At 40.9% G+C, this 16,889-nt stretch overlaps 1 protein-coding gene across 8 annotated transcripts in view; it reads left to right on the forward strand.

Annotated features, from left to right (window-relative positions):
* The window catches only part of Ryr3 (ryanodine receptor 3), a 556,303-nt gene that overhangs the window by 419,205 nt on the left and 120,209 nt on the right, over positions 1-16,889 (forward strand). For all 8 annotated transcript variants that reach the window (XR_013438866.1, XM_078049887.1, XM_040274327.2 and 5 more), the window contains exons 64-66: positions 671-752; positions 10,141-10,271; positions 15,437-15,757. Coding sequence is in view for 7 of the 8 variants with exons in the window: in XM_078049887.1 (XP_077906013.1) it covers positions 671-752; positions 10,141-10,271; positions 15,437-15,757 (534 nt within the window). In the remaining variant the exon portion in view is untranslated. The remainder of the gene's footprint in view (positions 1-670; positions 753-10,140; positions 10,272-15,436; positions 15,758-16,889) is intronic.

The following is a 16,889-nucleotide window of genomic DNA, read 5'->3' on the forward strand; positions in this document are numbered from 1 at the left end:
TCCAAATCCCCGAACAACTGAAAATCAAACTGGGGGAGTTAATTCTGGTTGTACTAAAGTATTCCTAGCCTAGGTATGAGATCCAAACATGTTTGGGGCTTGTAGCCGGCAGATTATACTCTGTGCTCCTAAACTAAAATACCCTTCCCTTAGGAAAAAAAATGGTAGAATCATGACACAATTGAATTTCCTTTTGAAAAGCACCCAGCCTAGAATTTGGGATGAGCTGATTTAAGGAAGTTTGTTCTATCTCTGAAGAAGGTAGGGCTGGTTGTTCCTTCCTAGGAAATGAGCAAAAGGCTCATGGAAGCTTTAAGTTTTCTGCATTTTTTTTTCTTCCAAAGGAAGAAAATATTGCACTTGAAAACATTTGACTATAACATCTCCCTCTACTGAAAAAAAAAAGTTTCCTTATGGAAGGTTCTATTGCTCACATATGCCTTTCCCTGCAAGATATCAAGATCCTCATCAGAAGCCCCACAAGGGAACTAGGATGGTTCCATGGAGGGGGTTTGCCCATCAGTGTTTTCTCTCCCAGTTCAGCAACTAGCAAAAGAAAATATGGATAGAAAAAGGCTACATATGTTTAAAGAGAGAGAGAGAAAAAGAGGGCTCTTTTGGTCTTGACTGAGAGCTGGGAGTGATGTGTGACATCTCTTCTTTGTTTCAGTGAGTGACGTGCAGATTTCATGCTACCACATACTGTGCAGCCTGTACTCCCTCGGGACAGGAAAAAACATCTATGTTGAAAGGTAATGAGTGAACAAAGAGGGGAACACATTTGGGTTCAGAAAAATGTCATCTGTGGTCTTATAAACTCAATTGCCTTTTCAATCCAGTAAAACTAAAGTGTTTACTGATCTGAAATCGGGATTTTTGAGCTTGGGTTATGAAATGTCCATGGCAATATAAAGAGGCCTAAGGAAGCTCTTGATACTGATGACTTCTAGGGAGCGAGCTGGTCAGTGTGTGTGACCAGAGGAGCAATAAAGCCAAGCTAACCAAAACCTACTGAGGATATGTCTATTTCTTCATAATCACAGCTCCCAAACAGCTTCCAGAGTCCTGTGGTGATAGCTGGCTGGGACGCCCAAGGGATAGGTGGCAGTAGCTTGAGTGTTTAATGAGTTTCTGTGTGATACAGCCCCAGACCTTTGCTGTTCTCAGCTGTCAGATTAGCTACAGTTTTAAACAAGTGCACACTGGGGTAGCAGAAACGCTGCTCAACAATCTTAAATCTTAACAAGCTTATTTGCAGAGGTGTCTGGGTTCCTACTCTGCCTCTAATCTGCCTGCCGCAGCAGAGGCCTTGGTGACCCCTTGCTTTTCAGCATCAAATGCCGGTGCTGTGCTGTTTTGTTTCAGTCTGGGAGTAAGACTAGAGCAGAAACGCAGTATTAACAGAACTTTTCCCTCAGTCTTATCCTTGGAAGACTTCTCCCTTGCCCTCTCTTACAAGCGAGCTTGAAGGAATTCAATCTGTGCTTAAAATCACTTCATCTAAACATCTACTCGTTGGCATCCACCTCATTTGCTGCCTGTTTATGCTGGTTTAATCAAACTAACATTAGGCCCTTATTTCATGACGAAATTGACATAAATTCAAGAAATAAAGAACGAATAAATTAAGATCATGGACTAATAACTAAAAACGATGGAAGAAATATCTGTTTTATCATAATCACAGCTTCAACTTCACTAAATTATGGTGCACACCTATAATCCAACATCTCAGGAGATTGACTTGCAAGAGGACTGGCAAGTTAGAGGACAGTCTGAGCAATTTAGGGGGATCCTCTTCAAGATAAAAAAATAAAAGAGGCTGAAGATATAGCTCAGTGGTACAGTGCCCCTGGGTTTAATCTCCAGTATTGCGGGGGGGGGGGGGGGAGGAGAATAAAGAAAAATAGTTGAGGAACGAATAACTAAACTTGCTTTATGATTTTTAAGTCCTTACACTTACCTAGCGTTTCTTACTATTTTACATAAAATACAGTTTTGTCATGGGCAGAAAAAAGTTTTAACCATATTTTATTCCAAACTATCAAGAGAATGAATATGAGTTTTTTTCTAGTTAATACTGAATTTCAACTTAGGGAAGGTATTTTGAATTCATTTCTCTCATTGATCATCTGCAAATATTTTCTCAATTCTTATTCTCTCAGGTTACATGTATATATGTACATTCATCTGTGTGTGTGTGTGTGTGTGTGTGTGTGTGGTACTTTTTTTTTTTTTTGTAAAATTTATACATGCTTCGGGGAAAAAGAAAAGACAAAAAGATATTTCTGGTCTGAAATATCAAACCAGAGAGACTCCCCCTCATCTGACTTTTTGTACTTGATTCATGTGTTCACTGAAAGCTTATCATGTGTCTACTACACTGTGAATATCTGTGCTTGTGTTTTGAACTCTGTGGGTGAAGTCCCTAGGTCCAGGCTTGCCCCTATTGAATCTGATGGTTGACCAAGCAACTGAAAAACTGGGAATTTAAAATCCTAGAGTTATGTTGTTGGCCCTGTTGATTTTTGTTTCTTTGATATTATTGTGAAAGAAAGCCATGTTTATTCAGGAAAAACAAAACAGTATAAAAGTATGTAAAGTCAAGAGTCTACCATTTCTTCCCCCCAGCATTCCCTGTACCTAGACCCAGTTCCCAAAGGAAGCCACTAGAGTGTTGGGTATGTACCAGTATAGGCCTCTTCTAAGTTCAGTTCTGCACAGATCATAACATCCATATAGCTTTGCAACTTACTGGATAAAACTAAAAGCTGAATTTCTTTATCATACAATTCATTTTAAAAATTTTTATTATTTAGATACAATATCCATAAACTTCCTACTTTAAAAGATGAGCAAATTTGATACACTGGTATTTCTAACCACCTCCTATCCTTTCTACTTTTCCATTTTTGCTATAAAATTTATTATGTCATTTACATTCTGTTCTAAAACCAATATTCCCAAAGATGTTTACCTTAATTTGTTTTAAATTTATTTGGTACATTACTTTTGCTTTTGAACCAGAACTTGCCCATTGCTAAGTTTATTTTGATTTGTTTTTGACTGGCTAGATAAATCATGAAGGAGTTATTTCTGCAAGAGCTCTTAGATACTCTTGAGTTCTTGCATATTTTAGAATAACATTCCTTGACTTTTAAGTGTGAACAGTTTCCATGGCATAAAATCCTTGAGTCATTGTTCTCTTCTCTCAAATGCACATAGAAATCTCTTCTTTGTATTCTGACCAGGCATGTGGCCTGGACCACGGGATTTATTCCACTTACACATGACTTTACAGTCAGGGAGGAAATGGCCATGCGTAGAGTTCCTCAGTTTTGAAGAATGTTAACTTCAGTATGATATGTCCCCTCTACTTCCTTCCAGAACTTCATGTGCCCCTTAATTCTTCAGAATTATGTCTCTTTGCTTCAGGAAATTTTCATTTTATTATATAGCTTGGGTTCGCTTTCTATCCCAGTAACAAAATACCTAAGATAATCAGCCTAAAAAGGCAAAAGGTTTATTTTGGCTTATAGTTCTGGAGGTTTCAGTTCATGGTTTCTTTGTCTAATTATTTTTAGGCCTGTGATGAGACAGAACATCATGGCAGGAAGCACATTGTGAAGCAAACTGCTCACCTTATGGGGCCAGAAAGCAGAAAGAGAGAAGAGCAGGCTTCCCACTATCCTCTTAGAGGGCACACCTGCGGTGGCCTGGAACCTCCCATTAGGCCCTGCCTCTTAAGGATCTCACATCTCCAACAGCTGGCAGCTAAGCCTTCAATACACTGGGCTTTGCAGGACATTCCAGATCCAAACTATAGTATAGTTGTTTGGTTTGGTTTTTTTCTTATCTGTCATTCAATTATAATGTATATTTTTCCTTAATCCTCCACAGCTCTTATTTCCTCTCAAGTAACTTTTCTTTTTCTTTTTTTCTTTTTTTCTTTTTCTTTTTCTTTTTTTTTTTTTTGTACTGGGGATTGAACTCAGGGACACTCAACCCCTGAGTCACATCCCCAGCCATATTTTGTATTTTGTTTAGAGACAGGGTCTCACTGAGTTGCTTAGCACCTTGCCATTGCTGATGCTGGCTTTGAACTTGGGATCCTCCTGCTCAGCTCCCGGAGCCACTGGGATTAAAAGCCCAAGTAACTTTTTAGCTAATTATTCTTTACTGTTTTGCATGTGTATGATTTTTCTCAAACTTCCTCCATGTTACTGATTCTTTTTGTTTTTTTTCTATGAATGTATAGAGAAACTTTTTTCTGCACTTTTTTCTCTAGATAATTCTTCCTCTGACTTATGTGTCTCATTTATTTTTCCATTGGTAGGTACATTGCTGGGTCTCAAGTAAGGAGAAATGGGTGAGCATTAAAGTGGAGGAGAATGAACAGGGAAGAAACAGCCACTGTCTGAGAAGGTGGCTCAGGCTGACCATTTCTCACTAAATTAGCAGTGTCTTTGGCATTAGCAATGTACCTATGCTCAGCCTCTGATGCCCTACCCCAGCAAAAGTAAACAGCTGGCCCAGGTGAGAGGTGGGTGAAAAGCTCAGCACATTCCACAGTCTTAGGACCTTGGCCTAGTGATGGAATGTATGTTTATCCTCTGGGCAGAGCTCAAGTCAGTGGCTACAGCTCTTTCCTGCCCCTGCACTCCAGGGCTGCTCCAGGCTAGGAGCATAGGTCACAGAAATTTCAGGTAGCAGGTCTCCTCTTCCCTTCTCTGCCCTATCTGCCACTTTGCAAATTGGAAGTCGGCTACACCCGTGTCATCCACCAGGTCTACCAGGGCCCACTGATGCCTTGAATCCTCATTACTCAGGAAAAAACTCAACTTTTAGCCTTTCAAAACCTCCATATTTACTTCCAGAGATTTCCACATTTTTTTTTCACTTCCATATCCTCTGGTTCATACTTTGAAGTTATCACACATATTCTAATTTCGGTGTAGATCCAGATTTCTTCCCAATTTTTTCCCTCATTTCTTACTGGAGTTAGGGAGGAAAGTGCAATAAATCCAGCATTTCTCTATCACTGAATTTTTCTTGACTAATGAACATCTTTAAGGTTGCATGGGAATCACTGAATATTTGGTCCAGTTATACCTGCAGTGTGCTTGTGGCTAGAAAAGATTTCCAACACCGTGGTGACAGGGTCAACTGCAGAGAGGAAAAGTCACTAAAATGGAGTAGTAGAACATCTTCTAGTTGAGACAATATTGAACATGTCATTGACTAGTGAGATTTTCAGATACAACATTTCAGAGAAGGTAAAGGCTTTTGTGCATTGAATCTTGCCGGATATTGGTGTTCTTTAATATGGAGATTCTTCCATTACTTTAAAAGAGTATTTGGTGATAGTTTGCTGAAAAAACTAAGTTCAGAACATGATTATATTGAATCATTTAACCCCAGTGTTATTTTGAATTAAAACTGTTTTCTCCATCACACTTTAAAGATATTTGTTCCTTCCATTGGGCCTAGCTCTCTCTGACCAATTATTTCTTCTTTTTTTTTTTTTCAAAAAAATTTTTTTTTATTGTTCGTTGTTCAAAACATTACATAGTTCTTGATATATCATATTTCACATTTTGATTCAAGTGGGTTATGAACTCCCATTTTACCCCGTATACAGCTCTGACCAATTATTTCTGATTGGACATAATACATATTCCCTATACCCCTAAGGTTACTAATACTCTTAGACTATCTCCCCCCGCCCACCACGACCACTGTTTTCTATGTCTCTGCTATATGTTAGCACTCTCTGAAATGTACATGATACAACTTTCAAAATTGGAAAACACCATGTGTATAAGACATTATTGTGGTAATGACTTGTCCTACCCTGTGTTCCTAACAAGAGACATTTGACAGATCCATTTTCATCAAGATTCATGGGAATAAAATTGAGAGTTTGAAAAGGAAAGCCTGCTACTTGATAAGTTAGTAAGTAATAAATACTGAAATACAAATTGAACCCTCTTCAATCTCTCACCATTGATCAAGTACCTAGTATGTGAAAAATATTATGCTAGGTAATAAGAACTGAAGAAAAAACAAAGGAGAGTTTCCTCATCCAGTGATAAACTTAAAGTGTATGTTTGAATTGCTGTGGGCAGTCTTGGCAGCCCCTGCCCAGTTTGGAAGCTCAGCCCATTCCACACTGTCCCCTGGGGGGGGGCACTAATAACCTAAGAAGCATTGTAAGAGCAGGCCGTTGCCTAGCTTAGTGCCTGGGGGCTGAGGCTATTCACTCTGGTATTTCACTGCTAGGAACATTAATTGGCAGATTTCTGGGCTTTACTTTTACCGCAGCTAAGGCTATGAGAACTGTTGTGTATCTGAGAACTGTTGTGTATCTCTCTTGGCTGAGCAGCTAATTAGCATCATTGTGTGCTCCGGACTAGAAAATGCCCTTTTGAGCAACATGGTGAGACTCAGATTTGTCAGTAATTAATATCAGAGAGGACAGGGCCATGTCCCTATCAGTGTAGCACTGGAGAACTGAGACTTACCAACTGTCCTCTGCCCCCAAGGCTTGCTTTCTTGGCTAACTAACTTTCCAAAAACCTACTTTCATGACTTTAATCTTGGTGAGAGAAAAAGAAGAATGGGTCAATTTGGCATCAAGGCAATTCAGGACAGACTGTTTCCTTTGCCTGTCTCCCTGTGCCAAATAAAATTTGCTGTCAGATTTGAGATCTTACCCTTGTCATCCCTGATTCCCTGCTAGACTTTCTCTCCTCAGTGCTCTGTGTGGCACAACTCACATGTGTCTATTTCTCTATCATAATGAAGTTTGGGGTTGAATCTAACCTTTTGGTTAGTCCATAAGGTTGTGGGAGTTTTATTGGGGTTTTTTGTTTGTTTATTGGTAGTGATGGTACCAGGGATTGGACCCAGAGACACTTAACCACTGAGTCACATCCCCAGCCCTTTTTTTGTATTTTATTTAGAGACAGGGTCTCACTGAGTTACTCAAGCACTCCCTACATTGCTGAGGCTGGCTTTGAACTTGATCCTCCTGTCTCACTCAGCCTCCCCAATCACTGGGATTTCAGGCATGCGCCACCATGCCCAGCTAAAATAGTGGTTTTGATCACATTTCTTCAAAGATCACTATAGAGTTTCCTTCACAAACCATGTCCTTATTTTCCCCTCCTCCTCAAAGGCAAAACCAAAGAGAAGAATCACCCTTTTTCTCCCTGGCCACTGTGGTTGGTAAAAAGCAGTGAAACTGTTACCTGAAAACATGGTCCCTGTGGATCCTCATACCAGATGTATGGAGGCCCTCCCTGGCCTTAATAGTCATGGAAGGTATTGGCCATTCCGGTCTGAAGTTAAAATGGTGCCCCTTTAACTCGGCAGAAAAGGAAAATGAGAAGGAAATATGGGGAAACAGGTCTGGGTTGCGACCTACTCAGAAGTGAACCCAGATCTCAGCAGCCTGCTCAGTCTCCTTCCCTACCCTCCTGGTTTAGTCAGCTTTGCCTTGCTATGACTGGAAGACTCAACAACTTAGAAAAGGAAACATTTATTTTGGCTCCCAGTTTCAAAGATTCAGTGTATGGTCAGCTGAAGCCATAGCTCTGGGGTCCAGGGGAGGCAGAACATCATGGTAAAAGAACGTGGTGGAGGACAGCAGCTCGGGACATGACAACCCAGAAGCAGAGCATGAGCTCCACTCACAGGGACAAAACTAAACCCCAGAGGCACGCCCCAATGATCTATTTCCTCCAATCGCACCTCCCTGCCTATAGTGACCACCCAGGTAATCCACTGAAGTGGATTAACCCACTGAATAAATCACAACTCTCATTAACTGATCATTTCATCTCTGATTGTGTTTTTGCATTTGGCTCACACATGAGCTTTTCGGGGCCACCACCTATCCCATCTCTGACATGCCTCTAGGAAAAACCAGGGCAGCAGTGATTCGCAGGGCACAGGAGGATCTGCATGGTACAAGGGTGTTGTTCTGCTCCTGGAGCAGACACGGGTAGGATTTCAACAGTGCAACATTTACCAAAAGGTCAAGGCTGTGCCATTTCCTAGGAAGTTACAGCCTGACTGAAGACCAGTCAGTCAATCCACTGTTGCTCCTTAGGGACTGATTTGAAAGTTATCAAGTACTCAAATGCTTCAAGGCCAAAGAAGTTGTCAGCTAGTTCCCTAAAAGTCAAATCTAAGAATGTAAAGAATAAAATCATGTATGTTCATTTTTATTTTCTAATTAAAAAGATCACTTTTTAAAAATCAATTTGGAAACTTGAAAACTGGATGGAATAAAATAAAAATTTTTTTAAATTAAAAAAAAAAAAAAACCCTGGGTTTTCCAGAGAATACACAGCTTTCTGCAGTCAGCTACTCTCTCCCTCCTTCAGTTTGCTAGTCCATCAGATTAGTCTTGCATCTCAAGCAGAGATGTATGTCGCCAGGCTTACAGATTCCAATTCTATCCCAGATGGTCTTGTCCGGTCATTTTGTTCAATACCAGTTAAGATCACGTTTTAATTCAACTCCAATATGTCTATTTCTCTGTTGTAATGGAATTTCAGGTTGCCTCTAATGCTTACGATTAGTCCATAAACCTGTTTTATTATCACATTTCGTCAGCGTTCTATAGAAAACACAGATTCTATCTTTAGAGTGAAAAAGAACCACCTCGAGAACAAAGGTTAAGGTTAAGACTTATTCTTCAGTGAAAAAAATGTCTCTTTGTACCCCCATAGGAAATGCTTATTATCTGCTCTCAGCAGTTCTATGCTTTTGACGTTCTGGCCTCTTGGTGCTGCTGAAGTAGTTGGCTCTTGTCACAGTGAGGAGTAATTAACATAAAGTCTTGGGTACAGGTCCCACTGGGGATCTTAAGGGAGCCCTGAGGGTTGAAAGCATTTCTATTTCCACAGAATTGCAGTATTGGGGTAAGCACTGGCCCTTGGCTCCAAGTGCACCCCTTGAGCTGGAAGATGTCTCCATGGTGGTCCTATGATATCCTCTAAGGAGCAGGGACTGGACTGGTAGATGTCCGTCTAGTTGGCATCAGTGCTCAAAGTGTGATGATCAGTCACAGATAAAAAACAAAATGAGGTGGGAGATGGGCTTCGATGCCGAATCTTTATTTTAGACCTACTATCTACATTTCCAGTCATTATTGTGGTCTAACAGAGGTCCCACATTAATGATTTACTTAAAAATAAATGTCCTCTTTATTAGAAATTGACATCGCATGTAAATTATAAGATAGTCATAGATGCTCTGGATGCCAGTCACCATCTGAGAGGTGATGTTGATGGGTGGGAAATGGGTGACTCTGGTCTCTCATTCAACTAAAAGCAATAAATGTCAGCCCCCATACAGCAGCCCTTGACATGGCACTGGCACAGTATTATCTCACTAGCAGTTAGGCACAGATCTGGGAAAGAGAAGTGCCCTTTCATCCATAGCTCTGCTTTAACCAGCAGAGGCTTGATTCCCTGCATTTACACTTGCAGACTCAGTTACTCTGCAAGAAAGTGCAAGTCCCCTCGCTTGAAGAACTTGGAATCTGAACTTGGAATCCCAACCATTTTGCTTTTGTTTGCTTTCTTGTTAAAGACTTAAAGCCAGAGCTTATACATAGTTTGCACTGTAAAATTTGTGGAAGAGAAGAAGAGGAGTAATAGCTATTAGATGTCTCTCCTCTAAATCTAGCAATATACCTCAGGGCCTGTTGTTTCTATTGCAAGTCAGGTCTTTTATTTTGTGTCTTATTGTTTCTACTAGTGTTCATGGTCTCTATCTGTAGCAGAGAACAGATAAATTATACTGAAAATTTCAAAGCATTTTGAAAACGAAGGATAAATCTCAATTTGGACGCCAGCAGAACTTACTTTGAGGCGTTCTGGGATAGAGTAGCAAAGCTACACAACATATCACATCATCTTAGCCAGTTAAGAACTAGGTTCCAAGCAGAGTGACCATTGTAAACATTAGTGTCTGGAGAAAGATGGGGGCTGGGGAAAGGAAGAATGCATGCAACCTGGACAACCTCTAGATGTCCAGTGAATTCATCTGTGGGGAAGGGGTCCACCAGTGCCTGGGGCCAGCTTGTGGGTGGCACCATTTCTAAATGGACTTCTGTGTTTACAGGCAACGTCCTGCCCTTGGAGAATGTCTGGCTTCACTGGCAGCTGCCATACCAGTGGCATTCCTGGAGCCCACCCTCAACCGTTATAATCCTCTCTCAGTCTTCAACACCAAAACCCCCAGGGAGAGGTCTAGTAAGTATCTTTTCACAGAGATCTCGATGTGTTCCACGTTCTGAGATGAGAGTAACCAGGAAGGTGGCATAGGCAGGAGGCAGCATCCCTGCAGCACTATTTTATATGGTCTGAGATGGGCTAGAAGGTTAGAGTAAGGGACTAAATTAGGGAACAAGTGAGCATGTGCAGGATTTTGTCATCACGAGGCTTTGGTTTCTTCTGTAAAATGAGGAAACTGTGTGGTTGATGTCCAAATCCTTCCATACTAAGACTTTGGGGTCTCTTGTCTGCCTTAGGTCTCATTTCTTCTCTGCACCTGGGGGTCTGATTACTTTTCTGCAGTTCTTCTTCCAGATGAGCACCAGAGGGACATATTCACACTAATAACCTGTGCTTTTAAGCATACTGACCACATATTCTCCATCTTCATGGAGGACAAGACATAAGAAAGCATCAGAAGGAATTGACATTATGCAAGAGAGAGAATTTAATTGCATCTCTGATGCACCAAGTTCTATAACAGGGATTGGCAAACTATGGCCACAGGGCAAATCTGGTCCCCAGCTATATTTGCAAATAAAGTTTTATTGGAACATAACCAGTAAATACTAGAACAAAAATCCTGGGCAGGTTCTAAGTCCTGTTTTGGAGGGTGAATGGAAGGGTCCTTCATACCTGGATTAATTGTGATTCTGCTTAAGGAAAATGGAATAGAAAAGAAAATCTTCAGTAGGAGTCTTTAACCTTGACTTAGAAGGAACTACAATGGTGAAACCTGAAGCAAATATTACCAGTCGGTAGACTTAATCAATTTTAAGAAAAAGGGGGGAAAATCCATAGTGAACCATTTTAAGTCAGAATCCATCCTATTCAGAACCAGAATTTTGTTAAAACATTGATGTATAGTACTAGCCAATGGCTGAACTTCACAGTGATTCCGTTTATTTTGAGTCCCTTTTCTTATATTTCCATGATGAGATTCTAAGGGAGGAGAGTTCTATGAGAGCAGGGACATGCCACACTTTTCTTTGTTCTTTTCTTTAAGAATGCAGAGTGCTGAGCTACAGCAGCTTCATCCCCACTTGCTTCTTGTTACCTCACATAAAAGAAGCACACTGCCCCCAGAAGTGATCATAGGACAAAATAAGGCTGCTAATAAAATTCTTTACTGAACTAGAATACAGTGGAGACTAGTGTTCTCAGAACAGGTGAAGAAACATTGCCAAGATGCCTCTGCGTTCCACAGTCCTATGTGAAATTTGTTAGCTAGCCTTTCCCCAGCCCCCTTACCTCATCTCACCCTCTCTCCCCTTTGATACTAGCAGAAAATTATTTCCAACCATGTTTTTCCTCTGCCCACTCATGATTCCAAATGAGTCTCGGCTTGTTGCTAAAGCAGGACCTGAGCAACAGAGCAGACTTTGGAAAAGTTTTAAAAACGGCCGCAATATCTGCAGGCAAATGCCAGCCCAAGTGTTGCTTCTCAACTCCAAAGGATGCCGGGCCCAATTGTGACAGTTCTGAATATTTATACATCTATTCTACTCCAACCATAACTTGAGAAATAGTGGATCTCTGTCTCTGTCACCACTGTACAGAGCTATATCTTGGGAAAAGGAGACATCTGCTCTGCTCTTCACTTCAAAGAGCATAGTAGTAGGGAAAAATGAGGAAACCTAGAATTGCTTTGGGAGGGAGGGGAATGCCTCTCTATCATTGCTCTCTTTCCCAAGGGCTATTCGGGGGGGGGGATTATTTTTACTCATTTCATATGTCTTTGCACCAAGTTAATAAGACATATTCATAAATAAAAAATAAGCATCAATCATTGCTATACTCTAAAGGAAGAAAGGAGGCAAGATTTTGATTAGAGATGAGAGTCTTTGATTCATCAGTGACACACTGTGGGACTCAATGCCTAAGTCCCCTGAGCCCATGTTTTTTATCATTGGTTTAATTAGCAGAATGAATGCTGACCATGTTCAGAGCTCTTGAAAAGTAACATTTGCATGAATATGTATTGTGGGATAACCAGGCTCACCTGAAAGATGGCACAGTTTGATAGACTATAAGATAGATGTCATTCCTAACAAAGTGGGTGGCCTGAGGGATAAAGGAGGAAGAGGGATGTCTAGGGTGACAGATGATGTGGTGTTTTAGAAATGTAGTATGAACTGATTGATCAGGCCTTCCGTCATTTGGATATCTCTATTAATTGACACTTCGTGCTTTCCCAACAGAGCTAATCATATTAGTACCTCTGATACCCTGTAAAATCCTGGATCATTTTCTTATTCATCCCAAAATTAAAGTATACCAAGGAAATGTTTTAATAATATTATATGTCAGTTACTCAGCACTGAATAGATTCTTTGTTATGTGTGGTAGTGGTCTATTAACCAGAAGGCTAGATTGAGAAATACATCCTGTCACTAGTCAGCTTACTTTTCTTCTGTACCCTGTTGGGTATAATCAACTACAGAAAAAAGAGGTACAATTCCAATGAACTCCATCTACTTGTAATGCAAAGAGATGGTATCCTGATGCTGTCTTCCTGAGGGAAGAGCTGCTGGGTGAAGAAAATGGACTTTGGAATCTAACCCAGTTTAAGAACTCTAACATGCATCAGAATCACTTGAAGGCTTGTTAAAGACTACTGAACCCTACTGCTTGTGTTTCTAATTCAGTAGACCTGGAGAAGGACCTCATCATCTGCATTTCTAATAAGTTTCCAGGTGATGCTGCTGCTGCAGGAGGAGGGCCCCCACTTTGAGAACCATTGATCTAGATGAAAGGACATAGTGTTCTAATGATTCCCCCAATAGTCTTGTGGCTGATTCTATTAGGACTCCACCAAGGCTGTTCTTCAGATGGTTACTCAGCAAGCAGAGTTCATTCCGTGGGCTTATTATGTGGCATTTGATGTATAAATACCTTCTGAATCACAAATGTTTATTCCACTCAAGGACCAATTACTGTAGGTATAAATAACTTGTAAAGGTCATTATGATGACTCCAGTTCACCAACCCCAAGCAACTCTGTGTTGTTCTTAGGCAGGAAAAGAAGTGTCTATGATGATGTGTTATCTGTGTGACATTTAAACATACACACTAAGCCTTCTCATTTATAATCTTACAGCAAATAATTGTAAGCTTCAGTTGCATCTGTGGCCATTGGCATTGTCTTGTGTGCAGAGCTTCAAGGCAGAAAGCTTAACTTCCATTTACCTATTTATTCTGAAAAAGATATATAAAATTACTTTGTGAGGGTCTCCCCAGACTCCCATGCTGTTGTCAATCAACACTGTTTTTATTGCTACAAGATGTAGGATAGACTTGTCCTCTGCAAATCACCCACATAATTCCCTTTTGGATATTAAAGGAGTTCAGGGACCTTTCACTCTCCTGCTTTAAGTCTTTTTGAAGTGTCTGGATCCTAAAACAGATCGGTCGACTCCTACGTTCCAGGGCAAAGAGATCTTTAGCCTCACATGCACTGAAGGGCTATAGTGATAGCAACAAAGTCATCCCCAGGGAAAAGGCGATAGGACTTCAGTGGCCTGCTCAGCACAGAGGCTGCTGCTGGTCCATTGCTTTGCAATTGAACATCCTACCCCAACAGATGGCTTGTCTCAGCTGTAGAGTCTTTCTCTCCAACCTAGCCAACTTAACTCTGTGTTTCTGATCAATGAGAAATCAAGATAGTCCCTTTCAATTGGTCAGTGTTCCTAAAGACCACAGGATATGGTGTGGCCTCTTCTACGTGTTAACCCTTTAATTCCCATCGACCTAAAATCTAGAGAAGAGACTTCAGACCACTAGTAACCATAATAGCAAAGGGCCTTCAGACATATCTATTTCACTAGACAAAATTTTATTTGAAGTCTTCTGCCTTTTCTGTAGAAACTCATAATAACTTTGTATTTTGCTTCTAATATTAAAAATAAATAGTGGGCACCTATAATTTCAGCTGCACAGGAGGCTGAGGCAAGAGGCCTCACATATTTGAGGCCAGCCTGGGTAACTTAGTGGGATCCTATCTCAAAATTTAAAAAAAAAAATTTTAAAGGAATGGGGATATATCTTAGAGGTAGAGCATTTGCCTAGCATTCACAAGACCCTGTGCTCTATCCCTAGTATAACACACACACACACACACAAAAATCAAAAATAATTTCCTAAAATCTTCCAGTGAAATTGATGTTACCAGAGAATGCCTCATATTTTTCTAGCTTCGCAGTACTCATGGCTCTTACCCAGAGCTTTCTGTATCTCTTCATTCAGAGACTTTGTTATTGTTCCACCTGTCAGGACCCTCAATATACTTCTAATCTTCCTCCTATCTTGCAGGAAGGAAGTTCTTTTATCTTAAGCGGTGCAGGACAGATATCCCCTGGCTTCTGTTTTCACTTTTTGAATCTGACCACCTTCCCTGGTTTGATGATGAACTAAGTCTGTTTCTATTTCATTCCATCTGTCCTTATCCAAAGAAGTGACCTCAACCATTGAGAGTAAAGAAAAGACCAACTCACTATTCCATGTAAATAAGCCTTCAGAAGCAAAACAGCTTAAGCAATTGACAGGAATGCAGTGAAGTTACCAGAGGTCACTGATAGGTTCTGTTGTAAAGCCAGAAATCAATGAAAGTGTGATTTTTTTTTCCCTCCCAAATTTTACTTGGATGACAAATATTGTCTCTGGTCCTGATGAAGGAGTATTTGATTGGGGTGTGTCTAAATCGTACAAATGCGATCCAGGTTATTGAATGAGGATTTGACAACTGACTGACGATTAGTTGCTGTTCTCATCTGACTCTGCCTTTCCTGCAGTGGATGCACTTGGATATATGAAGTCTGAGGCAGACAGGCCAGGAAGGAGAAGCCAGAAAACTGGGCTTATCACAAAGAGATCTTCTAAACTTTCTCTGCTGTTTTTCTTTAGCCATCTGTTTAGGTGTTGTCACCTCAACATGGCGTCTAAGAAAGTAGCTTCTGGGAGCTGCAGTCTGTACATAGACATATGGGAGACTAAAGCTGTTCCACATGCAACCTCACTCCTCAGAGGCTCCTGGGTGGAAATTTATATCTAAAGACCTAAAGAAGGGTGGGCAATGGGAGAGAAGGCTGTGCCCATTGTGCTTTTGAATTACTGTGCCTTTCTTCTTCTTGTGCCCTCTTGGTCAGTTCTGGGGATGCCAGACACTGTGGAAGAGATGTGTCCTGACATCCCTCAGCTGGAAGGCCTGATGAAGGAAATCAATGACCTGGCCGAATCAGGGGCCCGGTACACAGAGATGCCCCATGTCATCGAGGTGATCTTGCCCATGCTGTGCAACTACCTGTCCTATTGGTGGGAGCGGGGGCCTGAGAACCTGCCCCCCAGCACAGGGCCTTGCTGCACCAAGGTGACCTCTGAACACCTCAGTCTCATCCTGGGCAACATCCTAAAAATCATCAACAATAACCTGGGGATCGACGAGGCCTCCTGGATGAAGCGCATTGCAGGTACCCATCTCTTTTCTCCCTAGCCCCTGACCCAAGAACCAAGTAGCTGGATGCTCTTTTCATCTCTTTTGTTAATACCCAGATGGTTTAGAATAAGCTGTATTCCATCTTTAAAATTCCCACCTTCCAGTTGCTTAACAGTAAACAGAATCGGCATGTGCCCTGAAGAGCTTCCTGAAACCAATGCTATTGCCCCACTCATCGGGTAATTGAGCCCCCTCAAATCTCCAGGAAGCCCTTCTTGATAAACTCCACTCTGATAATCATAGCTTTATTTGCTTTTGGTACTTAAGAACCCCATTTTCTCTTACAGTCATAATTGTCCATTGGTTTTTTTGATAAGTGATCTTGTGTGCTCTCCACACTCATAAAACTCCTATCTGGACTGCACTGAAGGTCCTTAATGTCACTCTGCATTTCACTTTATGCTTTCTAAGATCTTCCTTAATGTAGGTTGTAGTAGCAGCAGCCCTATTTTATTTTATTTTATTGGTTTTTCCTATTTTTATTTGGGTCCCTGTATAGTTTCTTACATGTAATAGGCTCTTAGTGCAGGCTTTTAGCCAATTTTCTGTTCTTGAAGCAACCTCCCAAAAGAAAAAAATTAGAAAGTGAATTTACTTTCTATAGTACAGAAACCATGACTATCAATGTCCTGTGTCAAACTAGAGAATGAGGAGGTAGACGCTAAGGCAAAGACATTGTGTTTGATGGACCTACAGTGTGGATACTGCCGCCCATCAGCACCAGCTTCCCTTTATAATATCCCACACCATGAAATAGTATGGCTATGGGGAAGGAGGGGCAGTGCTGGAAGTGGTATTGGCCAAATTAGATTGTTACATTGTGTGCATGTGTGAATATGTAGCAACAAATTCCATTATTATGTACAGCTATACTGCACCAATAAAAAATTGTGGGGGGGGAAAACATATAGCATTTAACAAATAGCTAGGTTAAAGGGAACTGCTAGCTCAACATGAGATAAATGACCTTTCTGGACAAATGAATAGATAGACTTCTGCAAGACCAAGGAATAAAATTCACTTCCTCCTTCCTGTCCCAGAAATGCACTGAGATTGAAATTATAAACATTTTGCACGTTGATGGCTCCTAGATAATGTAGGCTTCT

This window comes from Ictidomys tridecemlineatus, chromosome 5 (genome assembly GCF_052094955.1).
Source record: "Ictidomys tridecemlineatus isolate mIctTri1 chromosome 5, mIctTri1.hap1, whole genome shotgun sequence".
Taxonomy (NCBI): Eukaryota; Metazoa; Chordata; class Mammalia; order Rodentia; family Sciuridae; genus Ictidomys; species Ictidomys tridecemlineatus.